The sequence below is a fragment of the Clarias gariepinus genome, chromosome 8, assembly GCF_024256425.1.
Source record: "Clarias gariepinus isolate MV-2021 ecotype Netherlands chromosome 8, CGAR_prim_01v2, whole genome shotgun sequence".
NCBI lineage: Eukaryota > Metazoa > Chordata > Actinopteri > Siluriformes > Clariidae > Clarias > Clarias gariepinus.
Window position 1 is genome coordinate 7,805,948 of NC_071107.1, and position 24,244 is coordinate 7,830,191.

At 39.1% G+C, this 24,244-nt stretch overlaps 1 protein-coding gene across 1 annotated transcript; it reads right to left on the reverse strand.

Moving 5' to 3' along the window:
• Positions 1–8,959: 8,959 nt before the first annotated feature.
• Positions 8,960–23,304, reverse strand: mxd4 (MAX dimerization protein 4). Its single transcript, XM_053502600.1, has 6 exons — positions 23,069–23,304; positions 21,893–21,998; positions 21,766–21,795; positions 16,704–16,818; positions 9,702–9,852; positions 8,960–9,398 (listed from the first exon to the last, which is right to left on the reverse strand). Exons 1-6 carry the CDS (start codon positions 23,130–23,132, stop codon positions 9,304–9,306), a joined length of 561 nt encoding a protein of 186 aa, XP_053358575.1. The 5' UTR covers positions 23,133–23,304; the 3' UTR covers positions 8,960–9,303.
• Positions 23,305–24,244: the final 940 nt, after the last annotated feature.

Genomic DNA, 24,244 nt, shown 5'->3' on the forward strand with positions numbered 1-24,244 from the left:
GCCGCAAATCGACGCTACCTATTGGTGGAACTGTGCATAACCACTTATTTCAAAATACTCATTATTGTAAGTAAAGTATAATTATACCTATTTAGTTTAATCACTTTCAGTGCGCAAAAGTTGTCATTACTTTGTTAAACTTGATAAAGTCAATAAACTTATTCAAAATAAGTTATACTCACTTAATTTTATTAGTAAGATCATCAGTTACATTTTAAATTATCTCAACAAAACCAGACGAAATACCTCAGTTGTCTAGATTAACCGAGTGTGTCCAGGACATAAAAGATTGGATGACCAATAACTTTCTTTTACTAAATTCAGATAAGACAGACATATTACTCAACGGCCCAAAAACCAGCACACAACAGCTTTTACAATTCAGCCTGCGTTTGGAAGGATGTACTGTTACTACTAGCTCAACAGTAAAAGACCTGAGCGTAATATTAGTCCTTTGAAAATCATACTTCCAATATCACATAAACAGCCTTTTTTCATCTTAGAAATATTGCCAAGCTTAGGAGCATCTTATCTGTATCCAATGCAGAAAAGCTAGTTCATGCATTCATGACCTCCAGTCTGGACTATCGCTCTTTAAGATCACAAAATTTAGGACTTCTGGTAATTCCCAGAATTTCAAAATCTACAAAAGGGAGTAGTGCTTTTTTAAATTTAGCTCCAAAGCTTTGGAATAGCCTTCCAGATAGTGTTCGGGGCTCAGACACAGTTTCCCAGTTAAAAAGTAGACTCGATTCATCTTTTTAATCTGGCATACGCGTAACTCATCCCATAACCTCATACTCCAATACATCTATCCTGGATGGCAACCACGCTAATTCTCTTCATCTGTTCTGTATTTTTTTTTTACCCATCCCGAGGCATATGGAGATTGTGCAAGCTTCAGTAGACAAAGGCCAACCCTGCAAGGTTCCTAAGGCATCCAAAGAAGGACCAGCTCCAGCAGGATTATGATGGTTGGAGCTACACATGCTGCTCCTGTGCTTCCAGTGATAGAGACCCCATCTGCCCTTTGCACCTACTGACCCTATGTTGAACTGGACTTCATGTTAAATTAAAGAATTTCTGTTGTATTGAACTTTCAGCTGCATAACATACATGATGTTATATAATTTCTATCTGTTATTACCCAGATGAGGATGTGTCCCCTGTTCAATTCAATTAAATTTTATTTGTATAGTGCTTTTAACAATTGCCATTGTCCCAAAGCATCTTTAAAAGAATTATTTAAGTTTGTATGGAATTTGAATGTGTATGAATTAAAATGGTCAGATAGTCCCTGGTGAGCAAGCCGAGGGCGACAGTGGCAAGGAAAAACTCCCTGAGATGGTAGTAGGAAGAAACCTTAGAGGAACCAGACTCAACAGGGAACCCATCCTCATTTGGGTGAAACAGAGAGCAGGAATTGATCTGCATTCATACTGTGTGTTAGTTGGCAGGCAGTTCAGCATAACAGTTGATGTTAATTGATGTTAATATGAAGTCCAGTTAGTTATTGAAAACTCGAGTAGACTTGTATGAAGTTCCAGTCCTGAACTATCGAACGGTTAAGTCCTTAAAAACAGCTGCCAACACCAGTTAAGGCCAGAACCGTCTTCTAGGTAGAAAGAACCATCCCCAGACAACAAACCTGAGTGATCAATTAGAGTGGGGAGGACAGCATCTAAACATACCAGTTCACCATAATACTTTACATCCATGAGTCCCCCAGATCTGCTCCTTTACCTAAGGCAAATTTATTTATAAAAATGCTCGACTAAATAAATAGGTTTTTAGCCTGGACTTAAACACTGAGACTGTGTCTGAGTCCCGAACACTATTTGGAAGACTATTTCATAATTTTGGGGCTTTGTAAGAAAAATCTCTGCCCCCAACTGTAGTTTTCATAATACGTGGTACTGATAAGCAGCCTGCATCCTTTAATCAAAGCAGGCGTGGCGGATCATAGGACACTAGCAGTTCACTCAGATACTGCGGTGGGAGACCATTTAATACTTTATATGTCAAAAGTAGTATTTTAAAATCAATACAAAATTTCATAGGGAGCCAATGAAGTGAGGATAAGATAGGTGTGATGTGCTCGTATCTTCTGGTTCTAGTGAGGACTCTTGCTGCTGCATTCTGGACTAGCTTGTTTATGCACCTAGTTAAAAAAACAGACAGTAGGACATTACAATAGTACAAAAATGCTATCCTGGTAATATTATCTACATGAGCTTCAAATGAAAGGCTGGAATCTATAATCACACCGAGGTCTTTTACTGTTTCACTTGATGGAACAGAAAGGCCATCTAAAGTTACAGAGTGATCTAGAATCTAACTTCTAGCTGTATGCGGTCCTGTGACTAGAACTTCTGTCTTATCTGGATTAAGCAGAAGGAAGTTAATTAGCATCCAATTTCTTATGTCCTGCACACATTGCTCAACTTTAGTAAACTGGTATATCTCATCAGGTTTTGCTGAGACATATAACTGTGTGTAATCAGCATAACAGTGAAAACTAATATCATGCATACGGATTATGTTGCCCAGATGAAGCATGTAAAGGGAAAAAATCAGTGGGCCTAAAACTGAACCCTGTGGAACACCAAACTCCACTAGAGAACATGCAGAATAATCACCATTTAAGTCTACATACCAATACCGATCGGTCAAATAGGATCTGAGCCAGGAGAGGGCTGTACCCTTAATTCCTAGAAGTGAAGAAGAATAGCGTGATCAATGGTGTCAAAAGCTGCACTGAGGTCATGTAATACAAGCATGGGTACACAACCTTGATCAGAGACCAATAGGAGGTCATTTACCACTTTAACGAGTGCTGTCTCTGTGCTGTGATGAGGCCTAAATCCTGACTGATACAGTTAATGTATGCCATTTCTATGTAGATATGAGCATAGCTGCTGTGCTACTATCTTTTCCAGAATCTTAGAGATAAAGGGGATGTTTGATTTTGGCCTGTAATTGGACAGCTGACAGGGGTCAAGGTCAGGTTTCTTAATAATCAGTTTAATAACTGCTAATTTAAAAGATTTTGGAACATACCTGATGCTGAGTAAAGAATTAATTATTCTCGACAGGGGTTCTGTTACTGCTGGTACTATCTGTTTAAGAAAATGTGTCGGTACAGGATCTGATATACAGGTTGATAAATTTGCAGAAGAGATGAGTGAAATTAGTTTATTCTCTTCAAGGGGAGTAAGGTATTCTAGGTTCCGATCTGACATGGCTAGTTTAACATGCATACCTTACATTGTTTGGTTTTAAAGCCTCAATTTTATTCCTAATATTTACAATTTTATTATTAAAAAAAAGTTTATAAAGTCCTCACTATTACACGATGTTGTTGTGGAGATTTCTGCAGTGGTCTTATTTCTAGTAAATTTGGCTACGGTATTAAATAAAAATCTAGGATTATTTTTGTTATTTTCTATAAGAGTGGAGAGATATGTTGATCTAGCTACACTAAGAGCTTTTCTATAGTTCAGGATGCTTTCCCTTTCATGCTATTTGAAATACTAACAATTTATTTTGACGCCATTTACGTTCTAATTTCTGAGCTGTCTGTTTTAAAGAGCGTGTATGATCGTTATACCAGGGAGGGAGTTTTTTATCTCTAATAATTTTTCTTTTAGCTGGAGCTACATAATTTAAGGTATGACAGAACGTCAACTCTAAATATTCAGTCGCCTGATTTTCTTCGGTTTGCCAACACTGCATGAAAAGAGCTGTATCCAGACAAATATGGTATGGCAAATTCCCGCTAAACTTTACGTTTGCCAGATGTATGAAGCAGAGTCCTTGGAAACGTAGAATGCAAAGGAAATTTTGTGAAACGACCAGATACTTCATGTATGTGGATGTATATGGGAATCGGTGAAAATCCTTGAGTGGATTATTTGCCATGGCAACGAATGGCTGTACCATGGAAGGATTCATCAGCAAGATACATCCGAATTGGTATCAATCCGGAAGTATCCTAGCTTTGTGGAATTTGATGTATACGCTCAGTGGTACTTGTAGATACTTCCAAAAATCAGTGGTGTATACAGAAGTTTCCTAGTACAGATACACCTCTTCTCCTGCAGTGCAAATTCTATAGGGGTTTTATTCGGGGCTTCAGTACTGTGGCAGCACTGCTAACTAATTTGTTAAAAGGAAAACTAAAAAGACTTTCAAAGTTGTCCTGCTATTATCTGGCGCTGGATCCGATTTCCAATAAGGAATCTATTTTGCCCTCGTCTCCTGTGGTGACTTTGATCGCATGGGATATCAAGTTCGAGATAGTTAAAAGGACGCCGTCCAATCCCACGTCTAGGAGCTGTCCTACGGATCGAACATACGTACCGGAAGCACTTTGTAAATGAGTGACAATCAAGGCGCACACTAGCTTATCATTAGGGCACCCGGCGTATTGCCACCTATGAATTGCTGGACCAAAAGTTTTGGTGGCCAAGAATGCGGGATACAGTAAGAACAGTGATTTTGTCCTGTGCTATATGTGCGACAACTAAAAATCCTTGTTGTCTTCCAGTTGGTAAATTAATGCCCCTACCGACACCTAACAGGCCGTGGTCACACATCGCTGTGGACTTTGTCACGGATCTGCTGGTGTCTAAAGGGTACACGACAATGCTTGTGGTGGTTGATCGCTTTACTAAAAGATGTCGATTTCTACATTTCTGCTTTCTTACATCAGCCCTCCAGGTGGCAGAAGCCCTATTCGAGACAATGTTTCGATTCTATGGCATCCCGGAGAATATCATTTCCGATCGTGGTCAATTTGTCGCCAGGGTCTGGAAGGCTTTCTTTCAGAAGTTGGGGACCACTGTTAGCCTAACGTCAGGCTATCATCCTGAGTCTAATGGGTAGGCTGAGCGGACTGTCCAAGCCCTGGGACCCCACTTTCACCTATGTCCCCATGGTGAATCAGTGGTTTAAGAGTGGTCTCCCGTGCAGTTCAACGTTTTAAACAGTATGCCGATAGGCAACAAAGGGAAAGTCCTCTGTTTCAGATAGGCGATCGGGTATGGCTCTCAACACGGGACCTTCATCTTAACCTACCGTGTCATCAACTTCCCCCTAGGTATATTGGTCCCTTCCCCATCCTCTCCCAAATCAACCCAGTATCTTCTAAGTTAAAACTCCCTACTTTAGGCATTAACCCTGTGTTTCATGTCTTTCTTCTTAGGCCGGTGATCCGGGGGCCGTTAGATGAGGGAGCGGTGGAACCTTTGCTCCCTGGGGCTGTGGAGATCGAGTTCACCCCTGCGTTTAGGGTCAAAGAACTACTGGACTCCCGGCCGCCCGGCACCGCGACTGATGGGAGTGCTGGCAGGTCCCTACTCTCTCCGGCAACGCGGAGATGGTGCTCGCGCCACCCTCGGGAGGCCGGTCCTGGGGGGGGAGTTACTGTCACATCTGTGCCATCCCAGCCCCAAGTCAGCAGATCCGGCTCCCCGGATTACTGAGCTGACTCGTTGTCTCCCTTTGATGTGTGTGTCCCGAAAAAGTATCACCTGTGTCTACCCCGTGTGTCTACCTATTTAAGTCAGCCAAACCTGTAGCCCCTTTTCTGTTTCCTGTTGTGTCACTTCCTGTTTGTCTAAGTAGCATGTTCTCTTCAATTTCGCTATCTCCCCAGGAATGAGCCGCGTAACCGGAGCCGGGACTTTGTCAGTAATTCAGAGCAAGTTCAAGGTCAGCGCTGGGGAGTTCCCAGCCCTTTTCGTTTTTTGTTAACTGCTGAAGCACCGAGAATAAAGACTCTGCTCCTAAACCTGCATACATGTCCGCCTAAATACCTTGAAAACATGACAATTCTATAAAAAATTCATGGAGGGAGCTGAAACTTAGTGGAGCAAACTTCCTCCTGAGATGGTAACCATCTATGAGAAACGTCTTACATCTGTATTTGACAAGGGTTCACCCCCTTTAAAATCACATGATCAAATATTATATTTACAATAGAACACAAATGTTTAAACAGAAAGAAATCACACTTCAGATATAAAGCATATATAAAGCAGAAATTTTGTTAGACAGGTGGCCAGTGTTTGCACAGTTAGGCATGTCACAGTTGTTTCTCGTTGACTGTAACAATAGGCAGTGTCATCCACAGTAAATACAGGTATGTGAGGCCAGGTTCATATCTATGGAAACCCCAGATTAGACTGCAGAGCGTCTACAGTGAAGATGTATACAACAATTTAATAAAAACGCCAGATCACACTGTGGCGCATTTACAGTGACAGCTTATACGACAAGTAGAAGAGCTGGCAAAAGAATAGACCGGCATTACGAGCGGCAGCAAGTTTACTGCACACTCCATTGGCAGGTAATGGTAGCACGCAGGCATCAGGATCTGCATGCAGGTAAATACATAGGTAAACCTAATGTATGCAGGCGGTGCAATGGGTAACCTCCAGTCGTGAATAAAAGAAAAATAACATTTAATTAAAAATTCAGAGTGAAAGCAGGTGGCACTCTAACACAATAAATAATAACACCCTGACACACATTTATAAAATCAGGTTTATTTAGGTATATTACACTGTTCAGTACACAAGCACCTGTGTGTGTTTGTGTTTGTGTGTGTGTGTGTGTGTTTGTGTGTAATAAACTCAAAAATAAATTTGAATGTATATTACACATCTTGTATAAAAGGTCTCTGGCACAGAACCCTCTTGTCGCGATGAGAAGCTGCAGGAAGATATACATTAAAATGAAACTAAAGGTTAATAAGCAAAGCAAAACTGCAGTGAGATAAGGTTGGAAGTCTTTAATAGGCCTTACTGAGACTATAGGAACGTTTTAGGACTGTCTCATTCTCTATTTGTCTGTGTTTCTATCTCGCTCTCACTTTCTGTCTATCCGTCTCACACTTATTATCCTGGCCAATATTGGCTGCTCCTGTCCTTTTATTATCCTGAATACCCTCTCCTGATTACATTAACGGGTCCTACTCCGGTCAAGGAAATGCTAATAAATACAACAATCATCATTGGCCTCTATTAGGCCAATGATGGCCACCGTTAGCCTCCAGTCTCTAGTTGGACTACAGAGGGTCCTAGATGGATGGATGGACATCAGTGAAGCATCACCTACACTAGAGGTTTATAAAAGGTATGTGTGTGTGTGCATTTGCGATGAAAGCTGCCCATTTACACTGATTGCAGACTAGTCTTTCACACACTCACTTCACTAGTCATTCTTCACCATGCTCATCAGGGGGACTACATTAACCACAACCACTCTAGGCAGAAGTTAACACTACTACTACTACCACCAGAAAGTGCACTAGGAGAAGGTGAGAGAAGGGACGAAGAGTCTGAGCTGCCATGATTAATCTTCTCCCAGTGTCTTCCTCTGCAGTGTAAAGGTCTTAACCACAGGAGTGAGTATGAAAGGGTCGAGGACAAGGAGGCTGCCTAAAGTGTTCTTGTGTTAGTTTGGGACATGCCCCAGCTGCATATCCTTACTTAGTTCATTAACAGGAAGTGGCCTGTGATCAAATGTGTACAGGACGGAGACCTGAGTAGGGCTTAAAAAGAGATCAATAGGAAAAGATATGAGACCTACCAGAGTGAGTGATTAGAATTCAGCCTAAATGATGGATTAAAACATGCCCCAGACACACCCTGTTTGGCAAAGTTTCAGTTGAGGGGTGTTACTGAGTGTGTTGTCAAAAAAGTAGACCTTAGGACAGCGCGTAATGGGGTCAGGGGGTAAGGCGAAGTCAACTGGAAGTGGGATGTGGATTATTATACACCCAGGCCACAACCTTCATGTGTCACTGGGGAAGAAGTCCTGAGTAGATAGGAGTAAGGAGATGGCTGGAACATGTCCAAGGCACAGACAGATTATGGCGATCAGCCTCTTGTATATAATTACATTTACGTATTTCTATTTAGATTCATATTTTTATTACATTTTTTTGGTCTTTTGCAATTTAGGAAAATAGAATAGAAAAACTCTGACAGAAATATAGAGCTAAAGTCACGATCAGTGACCTACACACTTTTATACACTTCAATTAATATACACTGTTGTTTATATATATATAATTGTTTTTTTTATTTACCCAGCAAGTAAAGGGGCGTGGCCATCACGATGGTGTCATAGTGACCAAACCGCTACAGCTACCTGACTAAAATAACGAAAAATCTAGGTGAACTGATCACATCTAGATAAATAGCTAGCTAGAATTGTAGCTTAGATCACTATATAAACTGTAAGTACGACATCAAAGAGCAGGCCACGCCCACTACACCAGTATAAACGGGGTTCTGGAATTTGTTCTTTTTTTTAACAAAAGGTCTGGGACAATGCATGCTAATAATAAAGACAAAGAAATGTGTGTGTTCATGATGAATACTGCAAATTAACACACTGTTTTAGCTGTGTGCTCTCTAAAAGCATCCAGCTCTGATGCATCACTGTTTAAGGAGTGTGTGAGGAGTGTGTGTGTATATACGCTGCATCAAGTGTGTGAGTGTGTTAGTGAATTATACACACACACACAGCGTCATTATTGCTACATCACATTGCTACTGAGAAAAAAAAGGCTGGATCCTGATTGGCCCGGGAGCCAAGACACACTTATTGTGTATATGTTTTTTGTCAGTGGGGCGGAACTAATGTTAAATTTGATCAGCCAATCACAATGTCAATAATATGCTATCAGAAATAGGCACTGTTAGCTAGCGACATTAGGTACCCGTGTTTAGTCGTTAGCAGCCTAGCTTTAAACTAAATTACATGCAATAATTTTAAAAAAAGAAAAAGAAAAGGAATGTTTCTGACAATGTCATATGATCAAGCTTGCCACTGGCTGAGGAAATGTATCTTAAGCCCCACCCCTTGTTGACTAATGTTTTGTTGAATGTTTTTTGCTAGCTGTCCCACTACTAATCCACACAGCGACTAGTAATTATATTATTACTGCTAACTCATTCAAGCACTTATTTTTTGCTTTTTTGTTTGTTTAGTGTGAGAAATGCGTGAGTCGTAGTGTGCTAAATGCTACTTCGTTTATCTCACAAAGGTGTGGTCATGGATCCAGCCTGTTTTATGATGGCAGCGTATCAAATACACACTGGATCACTGTAGGTCACTCGATCACTTGGTCTAGGTCTTGGTCTGGAGATGGGTCAGAGCCAGATGATCGGACCACAAACTGTTCTTCACAGATGTATATAGAAAACAGGAAGTACAGAAGAAACAAGAAGTGCTGAAATGTCCACTTCCTGTCTAAGAATGCAGGAAAGATGGACAGAGGTGCGTTGATTAAAAGCTGCATGGGCTGTAGTGATCCTCAGGGTCGCTGACTCCGTCGCTATCTCCATCGCCGGGGGTAAACTCCATTCCTTCAATGTCCACCTCTATGCACACGCACACACACACACACACACACACATAGCTCCTTAACTGTCCTAATTGTATATGTGTATCTATTGAAGTGGACAGTGACATATGCATGCAAGAGTACCCTCTTGTGGTCAGTAAAACCATTGTACGTTTAGATACAAAGAATGTTTTGTGGGACAAGACAATTTTGGCCCAAAAACCAGACAGCTGGCAAGCCGCGTGTGTGTGTGTGTGTGTGTGTGTGTGCGTGTGTGTGCGTGTGTGTGTGCGTGTGTGTGCGTGTGTGTGCGTGTGTGTGTGCGTGTGTGTGTGTGTACCCTGCTCTGAGTCAGTAGAGATAGTGGAGCCCATGCTGTCAGTGCGAGTTCGCTGCAATGAGAGTTGCTCGAGGCGACGTTTTAGGTAGCGATGCTCCCTCTGCAGCTGCTCCTTTACATTCACTGCTTTCTTGTCCTGTTCCTCCAACTTCTACATAAACACAAAACACACACGGTGGTCATGAAGGCTGTATGGAGTAGATCATTTACATAAAATATATATACGTGTTAAATATGCTGTGTAGTGTATTTTTCATTAGCCATATGCTGCATGTTCTCTCATTCTCACTGTTGCACATCTTCCCAGACTCTAGGAAACTGCTGGTGCAGGTACTCAAACCTTGAGTGCTTTCTTAAGTTACAGTAAGTGGTTATTCCTTAATTTGATCTTCTTTAAATGAATGTAAAATTTAGAAATACATGATGCTTTCTCCACAAGCACCCTAAGTTCTCAACTCTATTGTGGGTCGTTTCTAACATCTCCTCACAACTTTTTAAAACACACAGCAGCACACACACAGAATCTCTGTTCTACTTATTGTCTAGAAACCTTGTATTTTTTTATTTTTTTTATCCCAAATCACTGCAAGGTCTACAGAATGTTATTTATTGACACATACTGAAACTTTGTCTAGTACATCAATTTGTTTTACTGCGGTAGAGCTTGCGGAGGTGACGTCAAATTGCAGATTATTTATGTGTTAGCGCCACTGTTGCTGGATGAGGCGATTTCTGTATCATTGAGTAGTTCAAATTCTCTAAGTGATGTTAGGATGAAACAGCTGCATCAAGAACTACAAAAGCAGTCACATGATCATTTTGGAAAAATGTCTTTTGGAAAAGGCCCTAGTGTCTTTGTATGTTTTACTATAATGATAATGAGGATGCAGGCTGCTTGTCAGTACCTCGTATTATATATATATATATATATATATATATATATATATATATATATATATATATATATATGGGTGCAGCTTTTTCTTACAGATCCCCAAAGTCATGAAAGAGCCTTCCAATTAATGCTCAGGACTCAGCCTCTGTCTGTCTCTCAGTCTCTCTCTCTCTCTCTCTGTCTGTTTGTCAAGCTGACCCCATTTGACCTACTTCTGGTCACATGAAGATCTTTGGCTGCTGCTGAGGATGTGTGCAGAGTGCAAGCAGAGACTAAATATGACAGTAAGGGAGAGCCAGAAGGAAATAGACATGAGGGCTTTCTGGAAGGTCCCATGCTCCCCAAATTTGCACATTTACCTACGACATCACAAAATGCATGGCTAAATAGAGGCTTAAACATTAATGGATGCTATTCCACATGTTTTGGCCTTCGAAAAAAAAAAAAAAATTTAGGTACTGTGGCGTGAGACCATTTAGTCTTTGGTGCTTTGTAGGTCAACAGTAGTATGTTAAAATCAATGTGAATGTTTTACTGGGAGCCAATGCAGTATGGATAACATAGGGGTGATGTGCTTATGTCTTCTGGTTCTATTGATGACTCTGGCTGCTGCATTCTGACTAGAGCTTGTTTATTCACACAGTTGAAAATTCAGACAGTAAAGTGTTACAGTGATCCAACCTGGAGGTGACAAGAGCATAAACTAATTTTTCTGCATGACGCAGTGACATTATATTTCTTATCTTGGCAATATTTCCTCAGATCTTTCAAACTTATTTTTATATATATTTTGGATTCTACAGTGGGGCAAAAAAGTATTTAGTCAGCCACCAATTGTGCAAGTTCTCCCACTTAAAAAGATGAGAGAGGCCTGTAATTTTCATCATGCAGTAGGTAGACTTTTACTACTTTTAATACTTTTACAGCGCTTGGGTTTGAGTGTTTGCTGGCTTTTTAGTGCGCTGAGTGGCACTATGTAACTATAGACTAAGGCCTCAGGCCATTCTCTCCAGGATTAATGAGCCGCACATAGTTGCAGATAAAATCAAGTGAAACATTGTAATTAAATGAATTCATAATCACAATACTAACATTACAGTACAAATTTAGAATTTAAATTCAATTAAATATTTTTAGGATCGAATTTAAGCATTGTAAATGTTAACACAGTGAGCCTTTTTTTTAGTGAGAGATTTTATTATGTATAATTAGAAAAGCTACGCGTGTAGGGTTTTGTGTCATCTTATATTTTGTGTTCTTTAAATTTTTAGTAGATTTATTAACTGAAATTAATGAAACTAAATTACCATAAAAATTAAAACATTGTCAGATTAATGTGCAAAAACTATAAATTAAAACTATATAAGCTACATAGCCTTTATAAGACTCTACTTTTCTCTCACAAGTGCACTCACATTGACGAAAAAACGCAATTTTAATTTAAATTAAGCTTTTAATCACTGGAATGGAAGAGAAGGAAAGTTTCCTCATCATAACATGCCTTGTATTGTTTTTAATCACTCTATACACAACCCGTGATTTTTATGCTATTTTTGAGATGGAAAATACAAATGGAATCTTTTTTTATTTTTATAAAATATAAACTTTTAATATTTTATATAAATACCAAAAAAATATATTGTGTATGGAGTGATTACAACTAATACAATTTATGTTATGATAAGGAAAATTTCCATTTCTTCTATTCCAGGGATTAAAAGTATGTTTTTAGAATTTAGAACATAGAAGATAAAATTTGCACAAATGTAAAAAGACAACAGCTGATTCACACCTGGGGAGGGTAAATAATTTGCATTTGAATGTTGTCTGGCATTGTAAAGCACACACAGTAACACTAAAAGAACAACATCCCAGGATAAATAGGAATAAGAGGCTCTGTTTATACTGCACAAATTATTATTTGGGTACAACCTCCGCGCTCTGGAAAACTTTATGCGTGTGGTTGAGTGCTGATTAGACTACCGAGGAAATTAAAGAGGAGGACAGTAGCCCACATTTAGCAAAGCATTTTTATTTGGACGATAAAAAATTATCCTGCATCTATTTTTAGGCGTCACAATGGCGAAAGAACTTTATGATTTAGTAAAATAATGAAAGCAAACAGGGTGCGCTATTCTTTATTGTTTTCTGTAAACTTAAGCGCGTCAGAAAATAACCAGAAACTCTGTGTATACTCGCCTCACAGACGTGAAAAAATATATACTTATAGAAAGCGAAATGTCTGCTTTTAAACTTATGGAAAACAAATAGTAGATTATGTAATCCGTATGAAATGTGAATTATATGAGCATCCACTGCTGCGGAGACAACGAGAATACAGGATTACCTTCATCACTACAGCCGAAACCAAATAAATTACTAATTTATCAAAGAATTATTAAAATAGGCAGAGTCAGTCAGTCCCCTTGCTGTTCCCCTCCCCGACTCATTTTTTAAGTTTATGCGTGCGGCTAAGCGCTGATTAGACTGCTTAGGAAGTTAAAGAGGAGGATTACGATGCCGAATAAAAATCCAGAGCCCAAACCACATTTAAATTAAATGAACAAATATTGTAAGTAAACAGCAATAGCCCACATTTAAAAAACATTTAGAAATTCTTTCTGAGGCTGCGTTGGGCCGGTGTTATGCGCAGAGCGCCGGAAGATTTCCTGAAGCTCAAATCTCTGAAAACTATACTTGTGACACAATACCAGTAATATTTTGAACATTTTGCAGGCTCCCGTTTGGAGAAACCAGAGAATAAATAATAAACCAGTTGTTGAGTCAAAATAACCCAACCAGGTGTTCATTTGTAAATGACTCACTACATCCCATTTGATCCAACATGAGCAACACAACAATATGTTCAAAGTACTCAAAATAACCCAGAATTTTGACCCACCATAAACCACCCAACAATGTGTTTACAGAAACAACACAGCATTTTAGTGCGTCTTTTTTGAGTTATTGTAATGTTTTATTCTGAAAGTCTATTTTACCAGTTATTTCTATATTTAAAGTTTGATGTCTTTGAATGTATTTAAAAAAAAAAAAAAAAAATTTAATATAAAAAAATTATAAATTTTTTATATTAGACTTAATTATATTTTAAAAGTGCGACGAGTGAAAATGTCACTTTGCGCCACCATGACAGTCATTTTATGAATGACTTTAAAATGCAACTGATTTATTTTGGCCGCGGTCGTTTAGTCGCGATGGTGAGCATGGCGGTAATAGGCATTCTGGTTGTCTACCTACTGTAGGTATACCTCAACTATAAAAGAAAAAATAAGAGAAAAAAAAATACAGAAAATGACATTGTAGGATTTTTTAAGAATTTATTTGCAAATTATGGTGGAAAATAAGTATCTAGTCAATAACAAAATTTCATTCCAATACTTTGTTATATCCTCTTTGTTGGCAATGCCAGAGGTCAAACGTTTCCTGTAAGTCTTTACAAGGTTTTCATACACTGTTGCCCATTCCTCCATGCAGATCTTCTCTAGAGCAGTGATGTTTTGGGACTGTTGCTGGGCCACACAGACTTTCAACTCCCTTCAAATATTTTCTATAGGGTTGAGATCTGGAGACTGGCTAGGCAACTTCAGGACCTTGACATGCTTCAGAACCTTGAAATGCTTCTTATGAAGCCACTCCTTCGTTGCCTGGGCAGTGTGTTTGGGACCAAAACCTCACGATAGATGGCCCCATTCATTCTTTCCTTTACACGGATCGGTCGTCCTGGTCCCTTTGCAGACAAACAGCCCCAAAGCATGATGTTTCCACACCTATGCTTTACAGTAGGTATGGTGTTCTTTGGATGCAGCTCAGCATTCTTTCTCCTTCAAACACGACAAGTTGGGTTTTTACCAAAAAGTTTTATTTTGGTTTCATGTGACCATATGGATCATCCAAATGCTTTCTAGCAAACTTTAGATGGGCCTGGACATAAACTGACTTAAGCGGGGGGACCTGTCTGGCACTGCAGAATTTGAGTCCTTGTGTGTTACTGATGATAGCCTTTGTTACTTTGGTCCCAGCTCTCTGTAGGTCATTCAGTAGGTCACTACTTACCTATTGCAGATTCAGTTTTCCCAGCCTGGTGCAGGCCTACAATTTTGTTTCTGGTGTCCTTTGACAGCTCTTTGGTCCTGGCCATAGTGGAGTTTGGAGTGTGACTGTTTGAGGCTATGGACAGGTGTCTTTTATACTGATAACAGATGCCATTAATACCGGTTAACGAGTGGAGGACGGAGGAGCCTCTTTAAGAAGAAGTTACAGGTCTGTGAGAGCCAGAAATCTTGCTTGTTTGTTGGTGACCGAATACTTATTTTCCACCATAATTTGCAAATAAATTCTTTTAAAAAAATCTTACAATGTTATTTTTTTTTTACATTTTTTTTCTTATTTTGTCTCTCATAGTTGAGGTATACCTATGATAAAAATTACCGACCTCTCTCAATTTTTTAAGTGGGAGAACTTGCACAATTGGTGGCTGATTAAATACTTTTTGCCCCACTGTATAAAGCTATTTTGAGACAATGACCATTATCAATAGCGCCATACAATTAAACCTTGGATTTCGAGCATTATTCGTTCTGCAAACGTGCTTGTAATCCAAAACACTCCTATAAGAAAAGAATTTCTCCATAAGCAGTAATGGAAACACAGATTTGTTTCACAACCCCAAAAATATTTATTGAAAAATGATTGATATAAAATATAAAGTTAAATAAAAACAAATTGACTTTTGAAAAGAATTGTGGCTGGTATGACATGACATTGTCATAAAACATATTTATCGCTCGCACTCCCATTTTTCTTCAAGGGGGCCATAGTTGCAGTACAGTTACTAAAAAACAGTCACAACACTTGGACACACAAATAGAATGTTTTACACGCACAAACACGTGGTCACAATGCTATACTAAACAGTATATAGTCACACAGATGTTGACTATACGAGTGAGGCACCGAGAGTGAGCATGGAAGGCGATTACCCACAAACCTGCAGCAAGAGAGAGAAAAGAACCATTGGCTCAGTTGTGTGGCTGTGCGCGGCAGACGTACTACTCGTATTTCAACATCTTGCTCGTTTATCAAGTTAAAATGAAAACATTTTGCTCATCTTGCAAAACACTCGCAGACTAAGTGACTCACAATCCATGGTTTTACTGTACGAAAAAATTTTAATTGAATTGAATGAAAACTGTACTGAGGTGATGAGAAGTGCCCAAATGGCTCAGGTAGTTGCAGCAAAACAGAAAGATATCATTTTTGTTACAACTAGTGGTATCAATCAATAAGAAAAAAAATCTATTTAGTTTATCACAGTCATTTATACCAATTTTAAAAAGCATGACTATTTGGTTAGAGGAAACAAATGTCTAGTTTTATTATATCATAAACATTAACATTTAAGAAATATTAAATTAAAATCTCTCAACTGGTAAATTCCTTGCAACAGGACTCACATTGTGAACCCTGTCTGCTCCTATATAGGTAACCATGTCGTTTATTTTCTTTTTAACTGGCTAGCACATGGCTCTTTCTTCTGATATTAATACGCCCAGAGTGAATGTGTGCAGTTGCCATTTGCCATCAATTAAATGTGCTGTTACACTAAGAAAGTTATGGATACTTACTGATGTCCAGTAGTCTGTAATTGTTCTTGTCTAAATAGTTCCAACTTTCTTCAATTGTGTTCTCATCTTGTTCATAAAAACAACATGATTTAAATCTGCATTTTTTATAGCATCCAGATTTGCCCATGTGAAACAATAGAGATTAGTACATCAGAGTATAAGAGTAGTAGTATTTACTGACTGTCCATTGGTCATCAGACCGTCTATCAACCTGTCCGTCAGCCATCAGCCTGTCAATTAGCCCGTCAACCAGATTGTCCATCAAACATCAGACTGTCCATCAGACAAGTAAAAGTTCATCTAAGAACGGAGTTCTCTCCTTATAGAGACCTGTTGCCGTTTAACGCCTTAGTAAAGATAGAGATTATAACAGTGGACTGTAAGGATCTGTTGGAATTCCGGAAGGAAGTGTGTGTGTGTGTGTGTGTGTGTGTGTGTGTGTGTGTGTGTGTGTGTGTGTACCTTGATGTGCATCCTGGCCCGTTTGAGCAGACTCAGTGTTGTGTGTCGCGTACTGTCAGGTCCTAAAGGCACAAGCTGCTTTAGCTGCTCCAGATAGAGACGCAATTTAGCACGTCTGCGCACACACAGACACACAGAGTCAGCACATTACAGTCTGTATATAGAAACACAGGCAGTGATGATGGATAATCAGAAACTGTGGACCTTTTTCTGTGTGTATGTATGTACGTGTGTGTGTGGGAACCATACACATGCCACAAAAACAGGCACACCCTGAACCCACTTTCATTCCAGTAGTGTTTATGTAAGGAAAACCATACATGCCTATACCATATGTACCTCCACCTTACACACTTCCTCACGCACTTCCTCACACAGTGTTTTATATAGGCAGGACTGACCCTCACACACCTGCCGACACACAGACACTGAACTGTCAGGCTGTAAGGTGGAGCTGTCCTTAAAACTTACTGTATGTTTGTACCATTTGCTTAGCTTTGCCCATTCAGCACCACAAAAACACCACTCAGCCTTGTTCACGTTACACTGCAGTCACCATTCAGCCCTCTCCACTCAGCATAACTAACCCTGCCTGTTTTTAATATATATAAGTAATGTGCTGGGAATTCCCTGCTGCTGACTTAACACACACACCGACTCACATGTGACTTAAACACATGATATAGAGATTAATCACCCCTGTGTAATCAACAAAGTGTGTGTGCTAGCAATAATGAAAGTGTGCATCCTAAGGAACCTGTCCAGTGTAGGTGATAATCGAGGTATAGGTATCATAGACAATAGCCATGTTAGCAATGTGAAGTTGTAGCTTTGTGGTTTCACTTCTTTTTTTTGGGGGGGGGCGGGGTTAATTAATAAAAAAAATCGAGTTAACCACAGTCATAGTATAGTTTATCACAATCTTAAATGACTCAGATTTACTTGTATTATAAAGTGCAATGTTGAAACAAAAAAATGCTGACAAACTGGTGGAAGGAAACAGATCATGCAGTTTTATAATCTCTGAAACCTTAAAAGTTATTAAATGGAACCCGCACTGCATGCAGTGGCTGGGTAGAAAAACCCACCAATGGCAGGCCTCGAAACCAGATTCTCAGATCCAAAAAACAACAGAGCCTTACTATTCTTGTAAAAATAGTTCCCTTTATAGGAAGCTCGAATACACAGCTTTGTTTTATTCCAAACATTTCCATTCAGAAGCTTTTTATAATGGGGCACGGTGGTGTAGTAGTTAGCACTGTCGCCCTGCACCTCCAGGGTCTGGGTTCGATACCCGTATCTGTGTCCCTGTCTTTTTCCGGGTACTCCGGTTTTCTCCCACAGTTCAAAGACCAGGGGCCTCATGTATCAACGCTGCGTACGCACAAAAACTTTGCTTACGCCAGTTTTCACGCTCACGGTCAGATTTACTAACAGTGAAATTAACGTGAGAATGTGCGTTCTTCCACGCCAACTTCATGTCTGGCGTACGTGTATTTCTTGTGTGTGTTTGTTTTATTTTTGTTGGCGACTCCTAGAGGCAATTATGTTAAAATGCACACTACAAAGTATCGCACCAACACATGTGAAAAACATTGCTATTAATTTATAATTGATAAAATGCGTTAATTGACACAATATTTTTCTACCAATTATGTGATGTAGAACATATAAAAGCATTTGCAAATGTATACAACCCTTAGTCTATGGCAATGGCAGTGTTGGCCTTATTAGAGGACATTGTCAATGGCCGAATCCGAAGGGAACGCGTTTTTAGGGATCACAGTGATTTTCTGACCCACGATGATGACTGGCTTATTAGCCGTTTTAGATTTCCTACAGCTATCCTCTTGGAGCTGTGTTGAGTTGGGTCCAAATTTGGAAAGAGAGACAGCAAGGAGCCACGCATTACCCGTTCCCTTACAGGTGCTGATAACGCTTGGTTTCCTGGCAACTGGTTCTTTCTAAAGGAAACTGGCAGACCGTTCGGGGTTAAGCCAGTCGGCTTTGAGCCGTGCAATGCCAGCTGTATGGGACGGGATCATCAAGGTTTCCATACCATGCAGTTGACCAGCCAAACATTAAAGCGCAATTTGCAGCGATCGCCGGTTTTCCTAATGTAAACGGAGCAATCGACTGCACGCACATTGCTATAAAGGCGCCATCTGAAGATGAATTAGCATACGTGAATCGGAAACATTTCCATTCAATAAATGTGCAAATAATATGTGATGCTCAAATGCGCCCGATGGGTGGCTTCTTGGTGAGTGATGTATTTAAGGATATTATTCCAGCTCAGTTTTTTTTTTTTAATTTTGTTATTAATTCTGGAGGACAAACTTGCAAATAACACAGTTTTTCTTCGGTCTACCTCCGATAGGAGCACCTTCAATTCACATTCTGTAAAGTTCCTCTTCTTGCTTGCTTTTGCCATTGCTTTTTCGTTTGGTTTTGCCAAAGTGGAGTCATTACCATATTTATACGGGGGAAGAGGCAGGGAGGGGTTTTGCGCTCGTGCACGTGCGCTCAATTTCACGTTAATTCGGATGTACAAAGAGAATATGCGTGGGATTCCACGTACGCAGTGTTTTATACATCAGATTTTATTACTGCATACGCACATTTACAGCTTTGTCCGTACGCAATGTTTTAGTAGGAATTCAACGCAAGTCTTCGTACATGAGGCCCCTGAAGATTAGGCTAATTGGTGTTCCCTAAATAGTTTAGTCCCGTAGTTTGTAAATGAGTATGTGTGTGTGCCCTGTGATGGATTGGAACCCTGCCCTAAGTCTCCTGGGATAGGGTTCTGTTTGTGTATATATATATATATATATATATATATATATATATATATATATATATATAAACATACACACACAAACACACAGGTGTAGCAGACCGCTTAATGGATTATGCAATGTTTATTTTAGTTAATGTAAAATAGCAAATTATACGCAAATTAGCTTAACTGGCATACTGTATTTAGCCAATCAGATGATGAGGAGAGCATGTGTGTGTTTGTGTGTCAGACCTAGCAGTAAGTTTACGTCATAAAGCTTCTCATTAGGGCTGGAACGAGTCCTTAAATAACTGGAGTAATTTAATGACAAAAAATAATCGAGGCAAAATCTTCTGCCTCGAAGCTTCTTTTAATTAATTTTAAAAGCTTGCATTATGTTTTTGTGCAATTATTTGTTTGGCATGACACAGCGCGCTTCCGGATGCAGCAATTATGTCACCCACAAAGCGGAAGAAGACTCAAACAGTTAGCTGTGTATTAATTTGAGCGTTCTGGAAAATGGAAGAGAGCAGTAAAAATATCAGCGAGCCAAGAGATGAAGAAACCAGCAAGAGAAAATGACAGAAATGGTCTGTGAAGGCTTATGTTATGCCTGAGCTTTAAATTAAGAAACTTTTAGTCCTGAAAGTTAAGTTGGACAACTTAAAGTTTTTTTTTTTTTAATTATTTAATTTAATGTGTGCCTTAGTTTTTTTGATACTTAGTCATTCGAAATACCTTTTTTTAGGTTGGTCAGAGAAAAGGCTTTAAAATAAGAATGTATGACACTGTAATGCACTTAATTCATCTCAGTCAACTTTAAGCTATTCCTTGTATTGTGAATAATGACAATGTTTATTTTTGATAAAATGCTGTATGCATTTATAAAATAAAAGTCGATTTTTCAAAATACAATTATTTTATTTTATTGTGTTGGACTAATGGCACTTAGTTATTAAACTAGTTAACCCAGTGTAAGTATGTATCCAATGATGTAAACTTTAAAGCACTTTTTGTAAGTCGCTCTGGATACGAGCGTCTGCCAAATGCCTAAATGTAAATGTAAATGTCTAAAAAGAGAACCAATTAATAATTTTTTTTCGTATATATTTTACATTGCTGTTTAATTGAGCAAAAGTATATTTTATTCAATTACTCAATAAAAGTTTTGATAGAATACTCGACTACTAAAATATTCTACAGCTACAGCCCTACATTTTATCATTTTCTTTTCATCAGCACAGACATGGTGTTCTGCATTCTGATTGGTTGCGATTGAGGATCGCCTGAATTCGGAGATACATTTATTCAAAGGACACAATTTGTTTGGTCTTTAACCAATTTAATAAATGTGTGATTTAATCAGTTCTGCAAAATGATCAGTGTTTTTGATCTTGGTTGATTCAATTGCTTACTATATAAAACCTACTGACACGAAGCACACCATATAGTGCACTACACTGAGATCCTACTCATGTATAACGCCCTAGTTTTAAGGACCATCAAAAAATTTTGTGTATCCCACAATGCACTGCAGCAAGGCCCAGTGATGCACATTAGAGCATACAAGGGTTAGGAATTAGGGAACTAGGGATTGAGGTTTGTGATTTAGTGAGTAATCAGATAATAAATTGGAGGTTATAATAATAATAATAATAATAATAATAATAAAAATAATATATATTATATAATTCATAATTTACTTATATTAGAAAAACTGTTTCATACACACTAAAGTGTATACAGCCTTAGGTGCGACACTATGACATAACCAGCCTTCAAATGCAGTCTTCAAAAGATGCAGCCTTTGAATTAAGACACATTGTAGTGTATACAAAACACTTCTGAAATGCAGAAGAGGGTACAAAATGACTTTTTATATTCCACACAGATCCTGATCCACTTTACATTTACATCTACTGTACATATTGTCGTAACATCCACTAGGGGGCACTAAACTAAAAAAATCACTTTTTGTGTTATTTTCAGGGAAAACCAATGTGAAGGTGTAATATTGACACAATTTAGAAAATGTACTGGTGCAATTTCTCACAATTACAATGGTGTATAACATACAGAGGGGGAGAGAGAAGGAGAGAGAGCAAGTAGTGACACACATCTAGGTTGTTATTATTACGTATGTTTCTTTCATGTTAGTTCATGATGTAGATGAATCGATTTGTTTAGCTTAAGAACACATCACCCCAGCCAATAGGCGAAGCACATGGCTTCTGGCCCACTATTTTGCAACAGAATAAAGGAAAGAGAGTGAAAATCTCTCACCTGTGTTTTTCCAGCTCATTGTGCGATGATCTGAAAAATAAACAAAGTTAAAATATCAGATTTAGGAAAAATGTCAGAAAATAAGTGTGTGCAGGAGTGATGGATGATGATGAAGGTGGGGGTGTACCTGCTGTTGCCACTGCTACTTGGTCTGCGTGAGAGCAACTGTGCCTTTTTCTTCCTGTTGAAGTCGGAGCTGTATGGTAACACTGAGGCATAACCATGTTCAGCCTCTGTATATAAACACACACACACACGCACAGACACTATCAGTGTGGAAATCCCTTTACATATTGACAGTCTCTGTGCTGTGTTTTGATGACTTTTTAGTCTGCTCGATTAAAACCCAGAGGTGGTGAAGGTCCTGACCGTCTTATATTGTAGAAGTGAACCCTTAGATTGAAAGACGAACAGCTTTTGCTCAGATCCAGCACTAAAGCAGGTCTATAACACAGTTCTTAACCCCGAGCAGGGAGGAGAGCTCGCCCCCTGGTGGTTTTGGTACAAAAATGTTTTTAATTCTCAGCAAAATAGATAAATAGATAGATAGATAGATAGATAGATAGATAGATAGATAGATAGATACCTTAGTGATTCAGAAAGGAATTTCAAAGTGTATAGCACACTATACAATAATCACTACACTTAGTGCACCATATCACACCATATAGTGCACCACACCTTACACCTTAATCACTATATAGTACACTATATCCTAGTTACTATTTAGTGCATGATATCTAAAACCCTAATCACTACATAGTGCACGGCACCTGAGACCGTACTCACTGTATAGTGCACTATACCCTTATCAGTACACAATGCAGTATAGTCTAAACCCTTCTTGCAATTAAAGCTGTGTGACTTAATCGGTTATCAAATAAAGATAGTCGATGTTTTTTGATCGATTTAATTACTCACTACTGACACAAAGCTCATTATAGAGTGCATTACACTGAGACCCTACTCACTGTATAATGCACTAGATTGGAGGACAGTCAAAAGATTGTAGTGTATCCCACAATGCACTGCAGCAAGGCCCAGTGATGCACATTAGAGCCTACAAGGGTTAGGGGTTAGGTTTGTGATTTACTCAATAATCAATAAGGGAAGAAACACACCCACACCCCACACATACTTTCATGGGTTTCTAAAGTGAAATGTTGATATTAAGCGTTTATGGCTATAACACTACATGTATACATGGCGTAGAAATCAGTAAATAAAGTGAAGTAAATAAAGTGAAAGTTTAGCACTGATGTGAGGATGTGTGTGAGAAGAACGAGCGATAATAATAACTTACCTCTGTCTCTTCTCTCCAGATACTCTGCAGCCTCGAGCAGAATTAAAAGAGAATTCAGTTCCATCCCGAGGCAACTGCTCCAAAAACTTAAAAAATATTTACAAACTACAAGAATCGAAACCGATTCTGAGTGGAAAAAAATAAACGGAAAAAATAAAAGAAAAACAAAAAAGTTGGGAACGCCCCGTTATGGCCAAGTAGCTCAGTGTAGTGAAGCGAGTCGCCCAATTCACATCAACGGCACCTACAGTGAACCTTCAGCGTGGTTGACAGCTCAGCTAGCCAATTACAGCGCACCATGAGGCGAAAGGCAGAAATAAGCAACGCGGTGCAACCAATCCGGTGCAGTTCGCGTGAGAGAATTTGGATACCGCACGAGCTCGCGTCTCATTGGCCAGGCAGTGATAGTAACAAAGTAGAAGCTATAGCCCTAGCAACAGAGCTCGTGACTCCGCCTGGACGATCTCTGATTGGTGGGACGGATTCGGTGCTGGCTGCTGATTGGGCGATATACCTCCGCTGCGAGGAGCATTACTTTGACTTCCGCTCAAACTCTGAACTTGCCTACGTGTTGTCAGAGCGGCTGGGAGACAAGTCGTGGCGGAAGTCACGCTTGTTTTTCAGACAACGCTCCGAGAACTGTCAAAAACTCAGGGAACGTTTCAAGAAAAATAGGAATCAAACCTATTTTCCAGTTTGAAAACAGTGTTAAAGTAATAAAGCTCTTGACGAAATTCCAAATCCTACAGCTCTGAGTTCAATGCCTCCCTCTCATGACATGTACAAACACCAGCCATTTTACCAAAACACCTTTAATCCATCTTATTCTTCTTTAATCAACTTCAGTACTGTCAGGAGGAAAAAAATGTTTCAAACCTGATGGCTCAAGTTGGCATGTCCGGTATTTGGTTAAAGTTCATAAGGCACAAGTAATACTGAATGACAATAATAATAACGGAATACATTTTGTAGAACATGGCTTAGTGGTTAGCACTGTCATCTTGCACCCTCAGTGCTGGAGGTTTTAATCCCTCCTCTGCTCTGGGCGTGCATGTGAAGTTTGTATATGCTTTAATTATAGAATACATTTTTTACATACAGACAGAGATATTGCAAGTATTTATTTCATTATTTATTTTAATTTTGATGATTATGGCTTCCAGCAAATGAAACCCC